The sequence below is a fragment of the Seriola lalandi genome, unplaced genomic scaffold, assembly GCF_002814215.2.
Source record: "Seriola lalandi dorsalis isolate HSWRI2012SDOR001 ecotype SW California unplaced genomic scaffold, Sedor1 jcf7180002053988, whole genome shotgun sequence".
In the NCBI taxonomy this organism is placed as follows: Eukaryota; Metazoa; Chordata; class Actinopteri; order Carangiformes; family Carangidae; genus Seriola; species Seriola lalandi.
Window position 1 is genome coordinate 58705 of NW_019524541.1, and position 22669 is coordinate 81373.

Below are 22669 nucleotides of genomic sequence, written 5' to 3' on the forward strand. Positions count from 1 at the left end.
TCACTGAATAAACACATGTACCTCAGTGATTCACAGTATGACCTGTCTTTGGGAGCAACTGTGGCTTTTTTGATGCAAGTTAAGTGATCAATAAAACAAAGTGCACATCTGGCTTTGGTGAAGGCTTCTTATCTTTTATGAGCGTAAAAAGATTCAAACTCAGCACTGTAGTTTCAACGAAATGCATACTCTGTACAGAAAACACCAGAAAATCTTTAATTGTCGAATTTTCCACACACGATGTCTTAAAACCCTTTTGGGCAATCCAATTTTCTGCAATCACACAAATCTAATGTGGGATTTGTTAGCAGAGGGGAGGAGAGTTAGAAAGGAAGGTATGAGAAAATATGAAGGGATTCAGGCGGTTTATGTGTTGGGTTACTCTGTGACCCGTCTGCTCTGGAGCCTCGGGGCAGGAAACCCCCACACTGTTAGTGTTACACCTGACAGACATCAGTGAAGCTTAAATGATCTCATCAATCTGTCCGCTCTTAGTCCTCTACCAATGCTCTGCGAATTCTGAACCATATCAAAAGATAAAAACACCTGGAAAGGATTATGACTTTTCACGGATTAATAAATGAAATGAAAACTCTGTTTATTAACACATATTCAGCTTCTGCCTAAATAATTAAAAATTATATACATGTAATCACAGAGAATGGAAGTATACAGTATAACAGACAAGTAAAAAGTACAAGAACTGAGTCCTGTCATCATTTAACCGTAGTTTTTAGGTCAAAACAATTAAAAAAAGTTTTCATCAAATAGAATATAATAGAAGCTGCTGAATGAACAAACTTAAGACCAATGCAGATACTGTACATACTTAGTGTGATTTATAGTTTGGAGATAAAATTCCCTAAAGAGTTAAAGTGTTTTTGAGGAATTAACACATTACAACTCAAATTATCTCAATACAAACCACAAATCACCATAAATGTGCAGGGGTTTGACAATGAACATAAACAACAACAAAAAATTACAAAGTCAAGACGTGAGCAGGACTTGTCTTTGGTTCATTGAAATTAAAATGAGTTTTTAACTCTTTAAAACACAATAGATTTAAAACCGTTGAAAATAGATAGATTGGAAATGAAGTTTGGGATGACAGAATCGTTCATCCATATTCACTGCAGCTTTATTTTTTTTATATGACTGTCAAGTTTTAATATCTGCTGGGTAACAGGAGGTCTGACTACCAAGGGCAGTAAGTTGATTTATTAACTCACCTAATTTTTATCAAAATGATTTGTTTTTTCAAGTGATACAAATTTTGTATCACTTGATACAAATTTTGTATCACTTGAAGTTGCTGTTGAAACTCACCAATAATGTCAGCCTAAATTTACAATCTTTACGCCTTATCGTTTTATCAAGTCAATTAGAAAAGTAAAAAATAGAACCGCTGTTATGTATGCGGCAGTTAACTTGGATTTCATGACAGCTGGGTGCTACATGTGTGAAACATTAGTCTGGATGTTTTTTGGTTTGGTAAACTGCAGGAGCTTTACATCAGTCAGTTTTGCTGCCCTGCTTTAACGAGTGCTGCAGCTGATTCACTGTCCTCGTCTGTTATGTGTAAGACCTCCTGAAACATGGAGAGGACACGGCCAAAGTGAGAGCCTTCCCAGAACACCTTGCCACATCTGGTACAGACATAGAAGAGCGGTATCCTCTGCAGGAGGGTAGGGGGCACGGTGTGGAGCTGTATGGGCGCACCCCCGGGAAAGGTCAGGGTGTCAGGGTCCAGCCCTGAAAGGGAGGCCCAGCGACACTGAAGGGCATACCTGGGGAGTTCAGGGGTCATGCTGGAGGTCAAGATGTCACCAAGCTTCTCCTCTTCCTGTTGATGGGACCTCTGTTGTGTGTGGTCACTGTTGTCCTGGTCCTGCAGAAATCCTACAGGCAAAACACAACAATTGTATGACTTGTTAAAAAGTCAAAAGGATGTGAGATTAGCCATAGCAAAGTCAAAACTACCTGAGCAAAAGCGCTGCAGACACATTAACAGCTGGAGTAATGGCATGAAGATACATCCTCCTGTATTCTATTCAGCACCATAAGGAGTCCAGTAACAATAAACCCTCTCCCATCTTACAGAGTGAGTTTCCATGTAGGCAGAGGTGTAAGACTGACCTTTCTGTTTGAGCATCCTGACCATGTCCTCTCTGGGCACCGCCACATACTGATCACTGTTACACGCCTGGACAAACACATGAAAATAGTCATCAGCAGCAGGATTAAGGAAATGTCGAAATGAAAATGAATTTTGAAAAATGTCTTGAGAAGGAAAAACTGTATTTTTTTTTCAAGTTGGCCTTCAGGAGTTTTCCTCATAATGTAGTCACATGGTTTGTAACTAATTACTGGTACATGTGCAGATTTACATCTTGCAAGGAAAAAACAAACACATTCATTTAAAGTTGTATAATTCTATCATGACCAAGAACTATTTCCATCGCCAAGACAATTTAATAAATAGAGTTAAGGTGTTAAAACCAAACTTTTTTATAATATGTTTTTATAATCTTTTATTTTCTAAGCTACATGACTCTAATGACGCTGTGGTAACTATAGTGACCAAAGTTAACCTGTTCAAGACAAAAAGTGTCAGACCTGCGTTAAGACCTGGTCTAAAGCGGGATCGCAGAGCCTAGTAACTTGTGTTGACCCATTCACACTGCAGGCAAACAGACATTTTTCCCCCGGTTGTTGCTTTGGTGTTAAAGGGCCTAAGTGTTACAGAAAGAGCAGATCACTGTGTGAGTTTGTGTGTGTAGAGACAGCGTTTACGCCTCAGTAACGTTCACATGTCCATGCCATGCTATCCTTCTCCACAGTAAAGGTCTCCCTGGTGGGGACATTAGTGACCTCGTGTTTACCGGCCCCCAACATGCACACACACACTCGTCTGTAAGCCATCTTGACAGCATGTCAGTGCTAAAAGCCTTGTCAACATACCTGAGCTCCACCCAGCAAACAGCATTCCACTTAGAGGTGGGCTATAAATCAAACCAAGGCTCGCGGACCTCACAAAAGCTTCAAGCTCACTTAAAGCCAGTTTGTCTCTCTTTACTTGGCAAAAGTTTGATTTTTCAGACTGCAAATCAGTAGCATGCACCCAGCCAATGCAAAATGATGTCCTCTCTTCTGTGTGCACATGCAGAGCGGTGTTTGCCTCTGTGGTAACTGAGGTCAGAATAGGAGAAAGCGGCTAGACAGTGGAGGTGTGGGAATAGCAGAGGTGTCATCTCCTGTCTTGTCTGTGGGAATAAAGCTCATCTCTACCTCAGTACATTTTGTATTCTACCTTAAACACACACACACACACACACACACACACACACACACACACACACACACACACACACACACACACACGCTAACATGCATACACCACATAGACAAAACACATTACAATTTACACAAGTTACACTACAGTGCGCATAAACCATATGCATACAAATGCTCACAGCGCATACACATGGCTCACACATACGAGCGTGGCGGCAGCCAGGAAAACAGACCCAGTTATTTGCTCAGCTCAAAGTTTCCCAGAGTTGAGCAAGCCAGAACCTGCTCTGAACTCTCAAGGCTAAGCCACGGACGGGCAGGCACACACGCACATCGCCTCACACACACGCAACCTGGATGGAAATAATTCAATCTGTAATTAATCAAAACACAGTGAGTTACAAATGCAAAGATCCAGCAGAGATCTATTAAAGAAAGTGTAATGGTGAAAAATTTAGAAATTACAGTACGAAAAATGTCTCAGTGATGTAACACAGATCATAATGATATTAACAAATTTAGATATAAAACAGATTTGCTTTAAGTGCATTAATGGTTTGCATGGAAATGGACGTGACAAAATGAGCTTGGTCAAAGTGGTAAGAAATTATATTTAAATGAACACAGATGGTAGCGCTGTGCCTTCATTTAAGACTGGAAACTCGGTTGGATCGGATGATTTTGGTGACATTTTCTCTGTTTTTGGCTGACTGCAGGACATGAAGACTTGATTTTTCCACATCACCACTTAAGTACCAGAGTTTTCAGACATGCAGTTGTCAGAGTGCATGCGAAGCACAAAGGCATACAGGTGCCTTCTCTGCAGGTCCCGCACATCTAGCAACATGGAAAGCATTAGAGTGAAAGTGCTGTCAAACCAATTCAATTGTGGAACATTTCCACAGGCAGAATATCATGTTTGTGATCATCAAGAAACACAGCACATGGCTTCAGTCACCGCAATCTGTGCAGGTTGATCAGCTGGGCTTTTTGAAGTTTTATAGAAATGATGCCTGCAATCGGTCCACACTGTCATGTTATTGATTGTATGTTTAACGTGTATCCTGCGGATGCATGTTCCCTCTAACTGCAACTCATAAGCTTCTCCATATTTGCAACCATTACAAATTATATTTCAATAATAGCTTTAATGTGGAGTTTTCACCAAATTTCTTCTTGCAATGTAAGGCAACAGAAGAGTCTTAAGATCAAAATGCCACCAAAGATTAAATCAGCAAACAAATAACACATTATTTTTTATTCCTATTTAACCCTACATAAGTTTTAGGCAGTTGCTACATTGCTGCATTTTCTTACTCTGCCTGTCCTTTGTTCTTTCTGTGTTTTTCAGGGAACCTCCTGCATTCTCACACTCCGTGTGGCCGTGCCAGAGAAAGAATGCTCCTTGCCGGGACAACAAAGGCTATCTAAAGTGTGATACTGTGTTTCAAAGGATGGGAGGTGGTGGAAAAAAGAGGAGAGAAAGGGGGATAGTAGAGAGGAGGTAGGAAAGAGAGGGAGGAGGGGGGTGGGAGATTTTTCCCTAATGTTCTCAAACAAACACACACACACACACACACACACACACACACACACACACACACACACACACACACACACACACACGCACGCTCACAGTGCAATGGCTCTGTAGGCAGCTCCCATGGGAAAATCCTAGACCAATCTCAAAAGGCGGTGCTTTAAGGGCCGATGCAGATCACATGGTTAGAGCAGCCAATTGGGCACTGGTGATTTGATTCAAATTGTGGTAAGTCAGGTAAGGGGCAGCGTGGGAACTGGAGAGAAGAAGAGCAAGAGGGAAGCAACAACTGCATCATCTTTTCCCTTTGAAAATGTCTCAATGTGAATATCAAGTCCGAGTTAAGGTTAAAAATACTTAATTCCACCGTCCAAGGTTCCTGTGGTCTAAGACATATACACAGTATATAAGAAAATAACAGATTTTTTCGAGAAGCTACAGTATCCCTTCCAAGGAGAGAAAAATAAAACATACAACACCAGAGATTGATTGTTTGCTCCCATCATCCCATATAAACGGGACGTTCTGCCATCTTTGATTCCCTGTCATTCTGTTAGGGAGATATAAATTTTTGTTACCACTGTGAAATGATGTAGTTCCATTGTAAGTGGGATGGCATGCTGAGCTGGAAAAAGCAGCCTCATGTTACCAAATGATGAGTAAAGAGAGGCTAACAGGCTGCAAGCGCTGACTTTTTTCTCTGCTTTCCCACACAGCCCGTAGGTCATTCTAGGTAAATCTGATCGCCTTCCAACAGCGATAGACAATCTCATCCATGATTTTCACTGACGGATGCAAACCCAATGCAAAAAGTGAATTTTAATGGAGGGGAGAAAGGACTGGGAACATCTTACTTCTTTTAGTTTCTCTCCCACTGAAAAAAAACTGACATCATTTCACTGTTAATCATTAAATCAAGTTGTTATCTTTGCGTGGAAAATAAAGCCTGCATGCCAGTCATCAGAAATGGTTGGTGGGGTGAGAGCGGGTCATGAAATTTTAACTGAATCGTCATTTCTCTTAACTAATAAAACCGTTTCTGAAAGATAGAAATGAATTATAAATCCTTCCTCTCTCTTTGCCAGAGTCCCTTCACTCTGCTAGAGCTGAAAATCAATCATTTTTACTATGCTGTACCTCAGAGTTGGTAGAAGACTTTGTAATTTAATTTAATTAAGGTAATTGCTACCACTCTCCCCATGTAGAAAAATAAATGGTAAGATGATGGTACATGGGTAAATTATTTAGTTAATTCAGATGGGCTGTCAGACTACCTAAAAATGATATTGTATGTATAATGTAGTGGACACAGAAAGGACTCCACAAAAAAGCACTGGAAAATACAATTATTAGGTTACGGGTTCCAGTTTTAAAATAGAGATTTGTCTTAGCAAAAAACACATATTAAGTCATTAAGTCAACAGATGGGGAGTACAATATGATTAACACTGGTTTAAAAAAAAAAAAAAAAAAAAGGACTAGGCATCTCTACAGCCAGATAAAAACTCTTTTATAGCCGTCTTATTATATTATTATTCTTGTACTTCATATGCAATGTTTGTAGTTTGGTAGAGCCCTGTCAAAATGAATTCTTGCTGTATATGCTGTATCTTAACACCTTGAGCAGGGGTCAGTTTTCTGCTGCAGCAGGACCGTGAGGGAAATACTGCGGTGACCTACTAAATGTACTTTCCCACAGTATCCTGAGGGTCTGGCTAGTGTCTCAGCCCAGCAGTCTGAGGTAATTACCAGCTCTGTTAACTAACCACTACCACCTGACAGCAACCTGAACTTGGACCACAGCAGAGCCTGTCTGGGCTTGACATCACACACACCTTCCTCTGACTCACTTCACTCGCACACATGTACAAACATATGCACTCACACATACCGCAAAGGCATGCAGAGGATGTAAAAACTCACATGCATCTCTCTCTCTCTCTCACACACACACACACACACGCACACACACACACACACACACACACACACACACACACACACCCTTACCTGACTAACGTTGCACCCACTCATTTCACCTGCATGACACACAAATTATGGAAGTCATTATTTCCTCCATGATTTTCCATTGGATCCAAATTCTCCAGTTGTGTTTTGAAAGTGAAAGCTTTCTGGTGCATATATGCTGCATACGGCTGTTGGTGTGCATGAAGAAGAGATTACAAATCCAGTGAACATATTTGCAAATCAGCCAAGACAGATGTTCTGTGTTTTCTACTGTATATTAAGTTGCTTTATTTTTTTTCCATTACTGTTTGATTGCTTGTTGTGCTCCACTCAATTCTCCAGGGGTTGAAGGGGTGTGACCCCGTTCACCAGCATCCATTTCTTTTTGGCAACGATTTCCATGAATAACATCCTCTCTAAGCTCTAAGTTTTGACCTTTTTCTTTGAACAAGCAGATTAAAAGTTCAAACCTCTTTCTTGCGCTATTTTTTTAATTAAGCAGCCTTTTACCCAGTAGAAACCTATTAACACTTTAATTGTTGATCATTCAAATCATTAAGTGGCCTAAATATATGAAATGCAGCATCTACTTCTCTTGTTCATTTTTATGGCATTTACTTTTTTCTTTTTTTTTTAATAAAAGGTGTCAGATTATTTATGTTTATCTAAGCCATTGTACAGACAAATCTCTGCATATACAAATAACTAAAAACCCAAAATGTGACAATATATTCCAGTTACTGCATTACATTTGCATTAAAGTTGAAACACAGCATACTGATTGTTATACGTAGGTAATGAATGGAAAATGCACTATACTGATTTAATGTGAATGTGGAGTTGTATCAGATTATCCGTAGCAACACAAGATGAGGCTGCTTATTGCTGTCCTTCAGAATATGTAGAGAAACTTTTCTGATTTCATATATTGCTTGTTTTCCCTCCCTCTTCCTTATTCTCTTCAATTCTTGCTCAAGCTCTTTTCGTTTCTTTCTCTTGTCAAATTTGTTTTCCATTTTGGACCATTTTCTCACCCTCCGCTAGGTCTCAAAATTTCTGCCTTTTCTTCCCTCCCTCCTTTGCTCCCTCAGTCCCTCTTTATTGGAGCTCACTAAAATGGGTAATGAAGAAGATAATAGTCTAGAGTCTAGCAGATAACAGTCTAGCCGTCACACAAATAGCACTAATGCTTTCCTTCGGCTTGGCACAGTCAGTTCATTCTGTTTTTTTACCCACTCAACCTTCAACCTCAACCTCCATCTCTCCCTCTCTCCAGTTGAACCTATGTCTTCTCTCTTGTTCTATGTCTTGCTCTACCCCCTTCCAGTGTTCCCCTCAGCCTCCCTCTCTCCGGTTTTCTCTCACCTCTAACCTCTTTCTTTCTTTCAATCTCCAAGTACTCTTTTTTTTCTCTCTCTCTCTCTCTTCAGACGCCAGATAGCTGGGGCTGGTCTAAGCCAAACAGCTCAGGAAAACAACGTGCTGAAAAGGTCCGTTGACAATGCTGTTCATTGGGCAATGGGTTTTGAAGAGGGATAAAAAACAGCTAATCTAAAAAACATAAAAAGCCGGATTAAACCACCAGCCAGCATCTATTGATACGTATGTTGCATTTTTTATGGGTTGAAATTAACAACCAGACTAAACAAGTTTGAGGGACAATGTGATGAGCGGCACATTCAACATTTGCCCTTTTGTGTTTTTCAGGTGTAGTACTGGTAAATTCCTATGTCAGTGTTGGGTTATCACAACTGAAAGGTGTTCTGTGACAGAAAATTCATCTGCAACAATTTTGACAATCGATTAATCATTTGTATTTTGGGAACCTAAACTGCATACTTTTGGGTTTTTGTTAAACAAACAGTGTGTTTAAGAAATTATGATGGGATTATTAAATAAAAAAAAAAATAAATAAATACAATTTTCTGACATTTCGTAGATGACAAGATTAATTGGTAAAACTAGAAATTACGACCTTGTGGTTGTATGCCTCTGCCAACTAGTCAAGTTGCAGGAAATGGTCACAATCTCCTCATCCTGAGTTACAACATTGAATAATGTCCAGATGTATTTTTGCAGAACATTACGATTTCACAGTTAAGTTGACCTTTGACTGTTTGGATATAAAATGTCATCACTTCATCATTTTATTCTATTGGATATTTGTGTTAAGTTGTGTCATGATTAGAGTATGACTTCTTGAGATATGGAAAAGAAACTTGTTTTGTGAGGTCACAGTGACCTTTGACCTTTGACCATCAAATTCTAATCAATTCAACCTTGAATCCAAGTGGATGTTTTTGCCAGATGAAATTAAATTCTCGCCAGGTGTTCCTGATAAATCGCGTTCACAAGAATGAAACGGACAGGTCAGGTCACAGTGATCTTGACCTTTAACCCTTGACCACAAAATTCTAATCAGTTCATCCTTGATTCCAATTGAACTTTTGCACCAGATGTAATGAAATTCCCTTCGGGTGTTCCTGATATCGCGTTCAAACGAAAGGGAGGTGACCTTGACCTTTAATCTTTAACCAACAAAATATAATCACATTATCCTTGAGTCCAAGTGAATATTTGTGCCAAATTTGAAGATATTCCCTCAAGGCATTACTGAGATATGGCATTAACGACAATGGGATGGACGGAAAATCCGAAAACACAATGCCTCTGCTGGCATGAAAGCATAATGAGAAAGCAATGAGAAGATAAAACAATAATGAAAATAATCATTAGTTTTAGCCCTAATCCTTTAAAAACTTGTCATGGATTCTGGATCTCTTTAAGAATCCTAGATGTGTTGCTTCTCTCGTCAGTGTATTGTAATGAAATAGAGAGCCAAAGTGAAACTGCTACAATTCCAAAAGTAAGAAAATTTCATTCAAACATTCAACATTTGGAGTAGAGACACAAAAGACAAGAAATGCAGCTTTATAACATAACTTTGTATTTAGTGGGTATATAGAGCAGTTCACTGCACTTGTCTAGACTGAATGGGTAGATGTTTTTGGACAGAAGAGACTGAAGCTAAAAAGATTTTGGAAAGTTGACATTGGAAAAAAAATGTTGGTGGAATCATGTGTTCTGCATGTGTGCAGTGCTGAAAAGTTTAACTCATAACATGATGAAGGGTTGAAATTACTAAAAAAAAAAAAAAAAAAAAAAACACTGAACAAAACCCTTCAATATAAAAAGTTAAGCATACTCTGGTTTGACCCCTGAGAAATCCCAAATACGGCTTGCTTGTAGTTTTATACATGGAACGAAATAGTACTGGATCATTATCACAACCATTAAGAAGGTTCAACTAAGATAAAACTCCATGTGCCCAGCTGCATAAGGTTGGGGACACCCTGGGATCCTGCTCTACCCATTTCCTTTTGGAAAACACAATAGTTGAGGAGACAAATGGTGGGTTTTGGGGTGCTGTCATAAGTGCAATAAAGACAAGTGGCTCTCTCACATATACAGCAACTGTCTGTTAACATTTGTCTTTTTGACACAGATTTGGTGCTCCAAATGTTTGTCTCTGCAGGGTGACGTTTACACACGCTTACACACTAAAACGGTATAAATATGCTAATTTTTCCCATGCCTTCACTGCACTCATTCAACCCCATGTTACGACATCCACAGCTTTCCTCGACATGCGCTAACAGTTCTCAAACTGTCACTACACCCACACACAGCCCAAACAGAAATTCCACCCACCCAACCTAAATGCATGAACCTGAACTACATCTGCTCACATAGACACACACACACAGACACAGACCCGTCATGGGAGAGCCACCGGCAGATTCCTTTGCTCAACGTTTATCGCTGCTGGCGCATATTTCACCCTTAAGCCCCCCTCTTCACCTCTTCTCTTATTTTTCCTTGTTTCTCATCTCTTCCTGATGTAGAGGCACGCAGGCATGCAGGGAATGTTATTGTAATGCAGAGTGAATCATCTAGGACTGTAAATATTGACAGTAGTGGCTGCTGCTGGTCAGATCTGTTCTCTCCTGAAGAACTGCAAGAGAAAGGAGAGGAAGTGACCCTCCCACACGGCTTTTTGACAGACAAGCTGTCAGTGTCGGGGTGGCATACCTGCTAATAATTTTATACATGTCCACTGGTTTGAAAGTTCAATGCCTGCTTAACCAGATGTGGGAGTTCCTTAGCAACAAACACATGGTAGTGGATCGTGCACTGTCACAACGTGATTTAAGAAAATACCACAAAGTGAGACGATGGTGAAAATGACCAAGGTGTAGACCTCATCTTTCACAGCCTGCTCAAGGCGGGAATGGTGTGCCTTTATTCCACCTCGCTGTTCTGTACAAAAGGTGCAGACATGGAATGGGGGCGGGGGCATTGATATTCTGCCCTTATGCCAGCAGCAGAAGTTGTCACAGAGCCAAAATGACATCTGTGTAAAAGGGAGAGCGGGACAGATGCCGATGCCGTTACGTTACACATCATGTCTCTGATACAGGGATGCCAGGATGCTATCTAAAATCACGTACCAGGGAGGCATTATGAAGAGTCTCCTTAACGACAATGTCTCTATGTAAAAGGGGCTATTGTTTCAAACACTGGTGATTTCTCTTGCTATTTGATTTCAGTGTCCCAGCAGTGAACTTAGTAAGTCTAACCTCATTCCATTCTTTTACTTCAGTCCAGTTCGAGTTCTTTTACAGTTTTGGTTTGTCTCAAAGTTTTTTCAACCTCATCTGCCGCATTGTTGTGGGAAACCAGAACATCTCATATATTTCAACAAGCACCTTTGTTTTGGTTTTCTTCTCTCTTTTCTCATGACTTCACTGGTAGAAAGTCTGGCAAATTCTGCAACTTGCAGCATATTCAGACCAGGCCAGATTCATATGGGATATGGCACTTAAACAGGATCCCAGGGAAACAAATATGGTCTCTCATTTTGGTTCAATCAGATGGATAAGTCAGCAGACTGAGTGAAATGATTTGATCCCTTTGTGTGGGCTTTTACTGCATTATCCTGTACATAACACTCAGAAACAGCAACACAACAACAGCCTAAGCAGAATTTTGTGCAATTCATAAATTCTGCACCCGTGTAGCCACAAGCTTCCGTGTGATGTGAATTTGGTCATCTTCCCATTCTTTCCGTGTATACACAGTATACAAGGGATAGGGAATAAAGAGAAGAAGAAGTGACAGGTCATAATGATAGCAGGCTACAGTATATATACTTTCACACTTTTCGTCCGTCACCATGTTAGTCAATTGAAACTACTGCTTACACAGTCACTATATGTGTGTACTGCGTGGTTTTGAATTTGGTATTGAGAAACATCGAATTTCAAATTTTATTGGTACTGGTATGATGATATCCCTAGGGCACACCTAAAAAGCTGGTTCTCAGCTCAGAACAAAAGTCAATAAGCAGTGTTAAGATGTGATTTTACTGGGACCAAAAATGACCAACTGACCCATGAGACAATGGAGTGAGATGCTGTGCAAGATAGTAACATCATTACTGCTTCGAACTGTTATCAAACTCAGACCACTGCTGAGCTGCTGGAGCTACACAGACACATACATCTCATCACAGTGGACAGGCTATGAGAGGGTGAGATAAAGGCGAATAAAAGAGGGAAAGGGCTTAGGGTTAAGTGGCAGTAATGATGCAGGATAAGGCATCTATACGTGTCTGGGTGTCTATGTCTGTCTGTGTGTGTGTGTGTGTGTGTGTGTGTGTGTGTGTGTGTGTGGGAGAGAGAGAGTTCAAACTCACTTCAAAGTGCCTCTGGGAGCCTTGTTCATGTCAACAGGAGACACAGGAGAGGAACACAACATTAGAAAAACAGAGAGGTGGAGGGGGAGGTAAAAAAAAAAGGAGGGGGGGTTGGGGTGGTGGGGGTAAAAAAGGAAGCAGTACACGATGCTTAACAAAGGCTGAAGGGAAAGAGAGAACTGAGGTGGAGGAGGGTAAAGGAGGGTTAAGGAGAAGTGGGTCGGAGGTGAGAGGTTGGGGTATTCGGGCAGAGGAGGGGAGGGGACTCACGGTGAAGGGGTTCACCTCTAGTGTGAATGCAATGAGGTAAAACCAAAAGAAAGGACGATGGAGAGAGTTCCTGTGTCATACACCCTCTTTAATTCCACCCTTCCTTCCCTCCCTCCCCTCCTCTGTCCCCTTCCCTCCCTCCACCGCTGCTCCCTCTCTGCGACCGGCCCCAGCAAATTCCCTAGGGCCAGGGGCAGTCCCCTTTCAGTCTCCAGTGACACAGTAATTAGAAGTGTGGGAACTGAATCCGTCCCTCTTTCTGAGCCCCGCACTCCCACCCGCACCCCTCCCCTCTCTTGCTCCCTCCTTTCGCTGCATGCCCCCCCACCCCCTAACCTCAAACCAGCTCCCGGCCCCAGCCCTTCCCCTGCACTTCCTTTGCCACCTCTCCTTTTGTACCCCACCTCTGTTCTTGATCTCAGGAAGTGGCATCTACCCTTAGAAAGAAGTCTCACATGGCACAGGGCAGACATGTGTTGATATCTAGGGTTAATGTTGATCTTATATTAAAATCAAAGTATCGGCAAGGCTGAATCATCCATATCTAATATGATACATAACTTCAAATACATACAATTGATGTTTTTCAGACACAATTTTAAGGATGCTGAAGACATGACGTCACCTACTGGCAGATTCAATTAAAAAATCATGTCTATTGAAAACCCATCCTGGCTAAATCCTCACAGGCCACCTGTGATGTTCATGGGATCTACACATCACACACACTCACACACATACGCACACACTCAACCCCATACCCTTAATTCACCCCCCTCCACTCCACTCCACTCCACCCCACCCCACCCCATCCCACCTCACCCCCGCCTCCTCTACAGCCACAGAGTCCCCTATCTCTTCGAACAGAGCAACGCTGTCTCTCCCGCTCTCTGTCAAGCCCACCACCACCACCACCCCAACCCCCATTCGCTATCTCCGCGGCGATAACCATGGGAACAGCAGCACTGTGGGAACGGGCCACCAGTTGACCAAAATAGACAGCAGGAAAATGGAGGGAAAGAAAGAAAGAAAGGGCTCCCTGCGTCCAAGGAGGCCTGTGTGTATGTGTGTGTGTGTGTGTGTGTGTGTGTGTGTGTGTGTGTGTGTGTGTATGTGTGTGTGTGTAGGAGGTCCATGGGATCATCCAGATAGACAGGTACTCAGGCACTCCAGTCACCTCTGGTTTCCACCGGCAACAAAGAGGGACGCTGGGTGGCTTGAGTTGCTACATTAATTCATTAATGGATATGCAGCTTTGGTTTGAGTTGGTGGGACATGCTCAAAGCTGTCCTTCTCACACACACACACACACACACACACACACACACACACACACACACACACACATCCACACACACACCACACACTTTTAACAGTCCTACACTTACTAGATAGCAGTGTTCCACACAAAAAGACTACACCCTCAACCACAAACACCCACACCCAAACTGCGCTCTAATACTACACTATCACACACCCAGTCACACCCACAACCACGCACCTCTAAAAGCTCACATGCAAACACAAGAGTTCAGACTGAAAGTTTGCACAAGTTCAGGAATCAGATGACTGGAATGGTTGGCATTCAAAAACTTAAGAGTAGTGGTGAAAAGACTACTTAATACAAATTTCAAGCGCTGATGCAGCAAAATCTAAGCACTACAATGCTCTTTAATAAAAACAAATATTGACTGTAATACGTCACAATATTATATTAGCTCTCTGCCTTTTTTAGAAAAAAACATGTTCATCATGATACATTTATTTTTGCAATTGGTTCAGTATTCGTCTCTTTTTTAAACTTTGTTAAATGAATTATGGTTATTATTGTCATTTTATTATCTGTATTTAGCAACACGCTGATTTTTTTATTTTGCGCATACATACTGATGAGCCACTGGTCATATAAAATGGATATCAGAGAGTCCTTCCACTGAGCACATCACAACTTGAATACACACTTAGATAAATACATACATACGGACACTCTTGTCAGACTTTACGTCATGAGTTAAAATGCTGGGATACGGTTCCTATGAGAAACATTATATGCTGGTTTTCCTTGGCCTTAAATAGGAGGAGGGAGGAAATGAGGAAAGACGGGAGTTGCGCATCATAGTCATGTTTTTTTTTTTTTTTTTTACCTACTGCGGTCTGATTTTCCATTCCATTTATATCCCGCATGTCTCTCAGTAGCCGAGTCTTGGCCTCTACTCTCATTTTATCTCCCTGTATCTCTCCCCCAAACTTAGACTGAATCACAGAGAAACACTATTTATGCCCGATTTCTCCTCCTTCCTTTTACCTCTTCCATCATTTGTTGGTACTGATCCCTTACACTGAACCAGCCTCCTATCTATTTCAGTAATGCTCATTTCTTTTCCTTCTTTCCCTATGTTGCTTTTTGTGTTTGTCATATGTCTTATCTGTACTCCTTGATCCATTCTCTTCTTTCCAATTTCTATCAATCTATCTACCCTCTCTATCTATCTACACTGCCCCTCCCTTTTGCTCTTTCAGGCTTTTCCCAGGCCAAGCAGCCTGACCTCTCCAGCTTTCTACCTCTTTGCTCCCTGGGGCTGGAGTGGGGGGTGTCTGCCTGTGACCATTCCCAACTTTCACTTTAATCTGACTCTGTGGGTAACAGAGAAGGAGAGAACAAAACAGATAAAATGTGTGTGTGTGCCTGCCAAGCCTGGAGCTCCCAAAGCAAACAGACTTCTAACCTCCTGATAGCATCACATCACGCAAACTGCAGGCTTTGGGAAGAACCACTGCAAGACATAGTTTAAGGTTTTAAGGCTGAGCTGGTCTCACATTCCCAAGAAATTCACATGTACATACAAGCAGCGAACATGACCACAGATCAGACATTTGAAGAATGTTCACAGAATGTGCAGACCTTCACTTAGAACATAAACTGTGAAAACACTTAGTTAAAATGATGCCATTCACACTTTTCCATACGACAGAAAAAAAACATGCATGCATGTACACACACAAAGTACAGTGGTGTAGTTCACAAACCAGAGACTATGTGGGGGGTTACCATCTATTATCTCTGTCTCCGTGAGGTTTAAATTTAATTGTTGACACAACTCATTCTCGGAAACCCCACACACACATACACAACATCACAAATACACAACTTGACACACACACACCCACACACACACACACACAAAGTTGCCCTAACACACAGCGTGCACATACACAGGGGTGTCGGAAAAGCAAAAACAACTCATCCCACAATGGATGGGGTTATTGTAGTAAAGATATATAGGTCAGTGGTTCCCAGTCTTGCTGATTTTCTGTCTTATCTGCTGCATTAACCACATTCACATGACACTGAAAGTGTAAATCAGTTGTTTGTTGGTGGCTAAAACTTGTAGGGCTCTGGTTCCTGTGCACCAGGATCTAGATCAGGATCTGAGCTTCTTTTTAAATGTCTTTGTCTTGATTAGTTTACAGTTGTACAAATGATACAATTCTACAAAACTGAGAGTCGTGGAGCATCCACCTTTTTTTTTTCTTTTAAATCTTTACAGCACCAAAACTATAAACAGGAGACAGGAAAACACATACAACAAAAGAATTTCAATACCCCTACTCTTGTGTGACTCTAAGCACAGACAACAGACCACACACATTCATCATGCAGAGAGACAGCAATCATGAGCTGAAAGGTAGCTAAAATTATGCAGTCTGTAACCTAACATTACCAAAACACAGCAGGGAAGGATAATATGATTTGCTGCCTAGAACTCCTTCATGCCATAAGGGATGTTGTTATTGTAAGCATAAACCTGGGATGCCTAACTCTTCTTCGCAAATACTGTCAAATGTCTACCAGAGCATATGCTGGTGTCATGAACATGGGAAAAACTAACCACTAACACAACCATAAAGTTTTAGCTAATATTTTTCTGCCGTCTTGGGTGCTATGATGCAGTTTGGGTGTGTAGTTAAACTGGAATAAAAACCTACAAAGTTCATAGTAAATTTAGAAGAATGACGATCACATGGTGATAAGCAGTCTTGAATCAAACAGTAAACAGACGACTGGCAAGATTGACTTGTTTGCCTTAACAAAAACTCATGTACCCCTCATATTCTTGGCTTAAACTTACAATCAAGTTATTCTACCTCCTGCAAGTCACGACAATCAGATCGCAATATTAAAAAAACTCTGAAAATAGAAGGTTAAATAAAAAAAAAGAGGTTTCACCTGAAAGGCATAATTTCTAATATGACATGTGAGCAAGGATGGCTGCCTCAAAAGTATGACTGCATGAGGAAGAGTTACCCGAGCTACTTAAGTGGGCCCTTGTGCCAGAGTTGTGATATGAACAACCCTAAACCTCTCAGCGATTTCTCGCTGGCAGGTATTAGCATCGCTGACATCCAAGTTCTCATTCAAGTTGTGTGCAGCGCAGGCAGAGTGGGCTCGGATGGTTTGCTACATTGCACTGAGCGTTGAGTGTGGGAGAATGATGTATGATTCACTAAGCTGCAAAGACCGAAGATCACATTTCACTATTGCAAGGGAAACCATTATACCATGACCACAGACACAAAGACAGTCATACCAGCAGTATCTGGGAGAGAAAAACACAATTGTTAGGAGTGGTTCTCACAACAGTTTTGAAATGTTACCTACTTGATTTCCATTTTATTGATGGAAGCAAAATTTGTGGATAACCTAAAGGTGAATCTAGACAACATATTTGGATGTGACATACACAGTTTAATCCAGTTGCTCAGAAATATTTTCAAATTTCTACACAATACAATTTTGACCTACTTTTGCAACTGGTTTCATATAGTTAAGCTCTCGGCTTGCCCCAATTATGTTTTTAGCCTGACTTATGGACCTAAAAAAAATGCAAAAACCTTCAATTGATACAACAAAGTGAACAACAATGCACTTTTAATGGCGAAATATCTTCTTTCTGTCTGGTACTGTTGTCATTAGCTGACCCAAGCTTTGTTATTATACTGCAAAGAATTCTGCCTCCCATAGGAGAGTATTTAGAAGCAGAGGGCAATCACTCAAAGTAGCACAGTCTGGCTGTGTAGCTACTGTGCTCTGCAAAACATGAGAAACTTCCTCTTTCTGTGTGTGTGTTTGAGAGGAAGGCATCAGTAAGTGGTTCCCTCTCCCTGAGCGGCAGGGGAAAGTAGACCCTCTCGAGTGCCTCTCGGCTTCCCCACCTCCCCCATGAGCCAATAACGCAGACAGACAGAGAGTGAGAGAGAGAGAGAGAGAGAGAGAGAGAGAGAGAGAGAGAGAGAGACACACACACACATTCATGCACTCTCACATACACACACACACTCAGACACACAGTGTGGTTTCTCCTCTGGAGGGGAACATAAACAGGGCTGTCTGTCTGCGAGCGGAGAGCTAGTTCTCATGACATCACCACCCAGCAGGAATGCTCTGCTCTGCCCCGTCAAAACCCCTCCACCGGCCAGCAAATCGCACACACTCATACACAAGAACACATGTTGAATGATTTATGCACGTCCACATTTTCACAGGAAAATGTACCATATACACAACATGCACCCAAATGGCATTTTGAGCTATTTTCTCTCCTCTGGCATTTTCTTACATTGCAATTGTTTTTTTTCATTTCTCACTGCTCACAGACATCCTCTTCCTCTGCATTTCCTCCCATATCTTTATCACGCTTGTTTTGCTTATTCTTCCCCATAATTTAATAATTTCTCATCCTGTCATATCTGTATTGACTGTGCTGTCTGCAGTGTCAGACCACACGTAGACCACAGGAACAGAGAGTAAGCATGAGGGAGACATTAGCCTGACCCCAGTATAACTACCTATAGGAGAAAATAGAGTATGAAGCTATGTAGCCTATGAGAAAATTTGTTTGTGTGTGTGTGTGTGTGTGTGTGTGTGTGTGTGGGTGTGGGGGACATGGGAAATTACGCACTACTTCATTGTATTGGTGTTTGGAGGAAAAGCCCTATTGAAGCTCTCCCTCCTTCCTTCTCACCTCTCTTCCTCCCTCCTCCTTTTTCCATCCCTCCATCACTTCCTCCATTATCTTTTTCCCTCTAGCCATCTCCCTCCATCTCCTCTCGCTATTCTCCCCTTCTTATGCCACCTTCTTGCTTCCCTCTGTCCATGTCAACCTGTCACTGTCATGTTCTCTTGCAATTTCTCTCCCTTCTCTTTTTCCTCCTCTCAGTTTCTCTCAGGCTTTTGGGGAAAGCAGGGGCAGGAAGCAGCTTGGCTCTCAGACAATGGAACACATCAAAAAGCAGCACCAGCCTCACCAACTTCACACAAACACACACACAACTTCTCTCACACACACACACACACACACACACACACACACACACACACACACACACACACACACACACACACACACAAACAGAGCAAGACAAACAGGACATTCCAGCTGCCGGCTGCACCGGATTCCTCGCCTTGGCTAATCTGAAACGGAGAGTGAGACTGGGAGTGGAGCGGAGCAGGGAGGCAGGGTGAGAACAGTGGGTGAGGGAGCGAAGGGGAGATGGAGAGTGAGAGGGCCACGCAAAGGGTGAGAAGGAGAAACAGATACAGAGAAGGATTGAAAGACAGAAATGTTGGGGAGCAAAAGGGGGGGAACTGGAAAGAGGGGATTAGAGAAGGTGACTCACAGCTGAGGACTTTTTAAACAATAATGTGTTACTGTAGCATGCATATTTGCATACAATTGTATCCTCGTGTATGTCTAAGAGGGCATGCGTTAATTGTGTTATGCATACAAATTAAGTTATGCACATGATATAATAAAGTGAGTACCTGCCAACGGACAGCAGATGGAAAATAGCCAGTTGCTTAATCTCTTCTTTTTGTTTGACATTAACATTGTTTTGTAAAAGGACCCTGACAAATATATTTGATGTTTAAATTTCTATCAGAGATTTAAAAATAAATATGTGCTTAAATTAAATCATACCTTCCCCATCTACGTCTCCCAGGAGGGAGTGTATTTGATGGAACAAATGTGTTGGCTTGCACATACGACCAAGAAAACAGGAAGAAAGCAAACAGTGAGCAGCAATGGTAAGGCAAATAGCAGAGGTGAAATAAAGTAGAGCGCATGTCTACACTGTTGCAGTATAGACATAATAAAAAAACAGTTACAGTATATGTTGAAACACTTCCCACCACAGTGACATTTCTGTATCAGTTTTTGATGGTTTGCTGTGGGTGGTTGGCAAAAAACTAAAGAGATTGTTTGATCACTTTTAATGTTTCAATTATTGCACAGCACAGGTGTTCACATTGACCTTTTTTTTGGGTCTGGTTTCACAAGAACTTTGCAACTGTAAAGTAAATATGACCGAAAGACAGGTGTTACCTGTTTATCTAGGCTAATCGATATCTAGGTCTTAAAACACAAATTGAAAAATAAGTCAGTGTCATGACACACATAAGACCGGCACTGTGCGATCGGCTACACTCATACAAAACAAGCATCACAGGGACACAGCAGAAAGTTGGCTTCTTAACATCAGATCATTACATTTTGAATTATCATTAAATGTCCCAATGAACAACCTATCAACACATACATCTGTCCCGCAAGAGAAACTTCAGCACAGTTTGAGCAACTATAGATTCACACACACACGCGCACACACACACACACACACACACACACACACACACACAGACACGCAGGCACGCACACACACACACACACACACACACACACAGATACATATCATGCATGCACCCGTACACACAGGTGTCATTGCGTTGCTATGCTATCCCTGGGGCCAACTTGACTGTGGGAAAAGAGGGCAGGCATGATTTTTTTTATAGGGCAGACGCTTGGTGAGTGATGGCTCATCTTCTGCCTTATCTATCCGTTTGTGTGTTCGTGTATTTTGCTATTGTGGCTGTCTGCTCAGACAACCATGAGAATCAACTTCAAAATGAGTCAGGGACACTGAAGACACGTCCCACAGGTTACAAGCTGCAGGTTTTTCTGAGGGTTTTTCACACCGTTGTCAAAAAAAAGCAAAACAACCAAAAACCAAATTGCCTGCTTCTCACAAAATCGACACCAAACCACAACTGTACTACGGAAGACAGGCTACTTGTCAGATCCATTTACTGAAGTTCAAATGTGACACAGGGATTCTTAACTATTAAAATAAAGTGTGATCTGCAGAATTTCACATTCTAAGCTTAATCTTTTATACATATGAGGGTCAGCATTGCATTGAAAATCAGTTTGATTGTTTTATATGTAATTTAAAAAAACCTCTAGCCATATTATGTAGTTTGTATGGTATATTAGAAATATTATTATTATTATTGAGTTCAATCATATCATCAACCATATGTCCTAATAATTTGTTTAATTTCATAATAAACGTGACTCATATTTACTCTTGCATAAGACTATGAACCATTGTTCTTCTTTCAATGACTTCCTTATGAAAATGCTTTCCAGAGAAACACACAGGAATACTGTCAAATTACTGATGAATGACTCGTCACTACAGAGAGAATATTACACCCTGAGCGACTTCGTAAAGGCTTAATATTTGTGGTCACGTCTTACTTGCTCTCTCATTCATAAACTCACACATTGGAGTAACACAACAATTACAATAGCTTTTCCTGATCTGGCTCCCCTACAGACAGAAAGAAAGACAGAGAGCACGTCGCCCTTGAGACCAAAAAAAAAAAAAAAAACAGACAAAGGAAACGGACATACAGGCTGCCCATCAGTCACTCATAGCTGCACTCACTAACTATCTACATGTGTGTGCACTAGAAAGTGTGAGAATGACCTGTGTTATGTGTGAGTAGCACTTTCTCCCAGTGTGTGTGTTCACTTTTAGCACTTTCTCAAACTGCATGTGTGTGTATGTGTGTGCGCGAGTAACAGGAGACGCGGAGCCCTCGCTACACACAGTGGGAAATATTTGGGATGGTTTCCCTCGGAATGTCTTGGCGTGCCTATGGAATGCCCCCCCCTCCCCACCGTGGCCTCCTCCTCTCTCTTGCTGTCGCTCCCCTCTAGTCTCCGGAGAGGGGAGGGAGAGTGGGAAATAGGCGGGACACACAAATTCGACCCCTGTTTTGTCACCATGCACGAAGAACAGTACATGCACAGAGACGTCGGGCGAAGCCACAGTGCTCAAACACACTTAAAGCGAAAATGTGACAATTCCCTAGTCTGCGTGTGAGCAAAGGGTGACACTGTGTATATTCGTGGCCATCTAAAAAAGCTGTGTGCATGTGTACTTAAAAATGAGCAGTTAATATGACTTAAGGTGTGAAAACAAGTGTCGCCTGTTCTGTTGAAATTTAACACATATGTACATCCTGACAATGACTAACAAAATCATACACTCCCACGTGGACAAATATACACACATGTATTCACACATAGCCAGTGAAGGGTAACTCGAAACGTGTCTCAACCTCTCACATTCCTCCTGTTTCTCAGCCCGCGGCTCTCTTTGTAGATCAAAGGACAGACAACAAGTCTTTCTATCGTCTCTCCCTCGTCCACCACCCCCTTGCTTCAATGCCACCTTTCTCAGACACTCTCTCTTCCTCTCACTCTTCCTCACTCAACAAACACTCATCTCACTTGCATACGAACTGATTATTTCTGACCCCCCTCCCCTCCTCACGCAGTCTCTGTAACACTGTCTCAAGTAATGTTATTTTTATCTCTTCTCCCTATCTCAGACTCACTTGCTCCTTTTAATTTTCTTTCCTTGCTCGCTTTCTCTGTTTTTACCTCCCTGCCATCACCTCTGTTCTCACCCCCCCCCCCCCCCCC

The 22669-nt window shown here is 41.7% G+C and overlaps 1 protein-coding gene across 1 annotated transcript in view; it reads right to left on the bottom strand.

The window, feature by feature from the left end:
• Positions 1–577: 577 nt before the first annotated feature.
• The window catches only part of exd3 (exonuclease 3'-5' domain containing 3), a 36305-nt gene continuing 14213 nt past the window's right edge, over positions 578–22669 (bottom strand). The window contains exons 18-19 of the mRNA XM_023402784.2: positions 2140–2206; positions 578–1902 (exon numbers count right to left, since the gene is read on the bottom strand). Coding sequence (XP_023258552.2) covers positions 1520–1902; positions 2140–2206 — 450 coding nt within the window. The 3' untranslated portion in view covers positions 578–1519. The remainder of the gene's footprint in view (positions 1903–2139; positions 2207–22669) is intronic.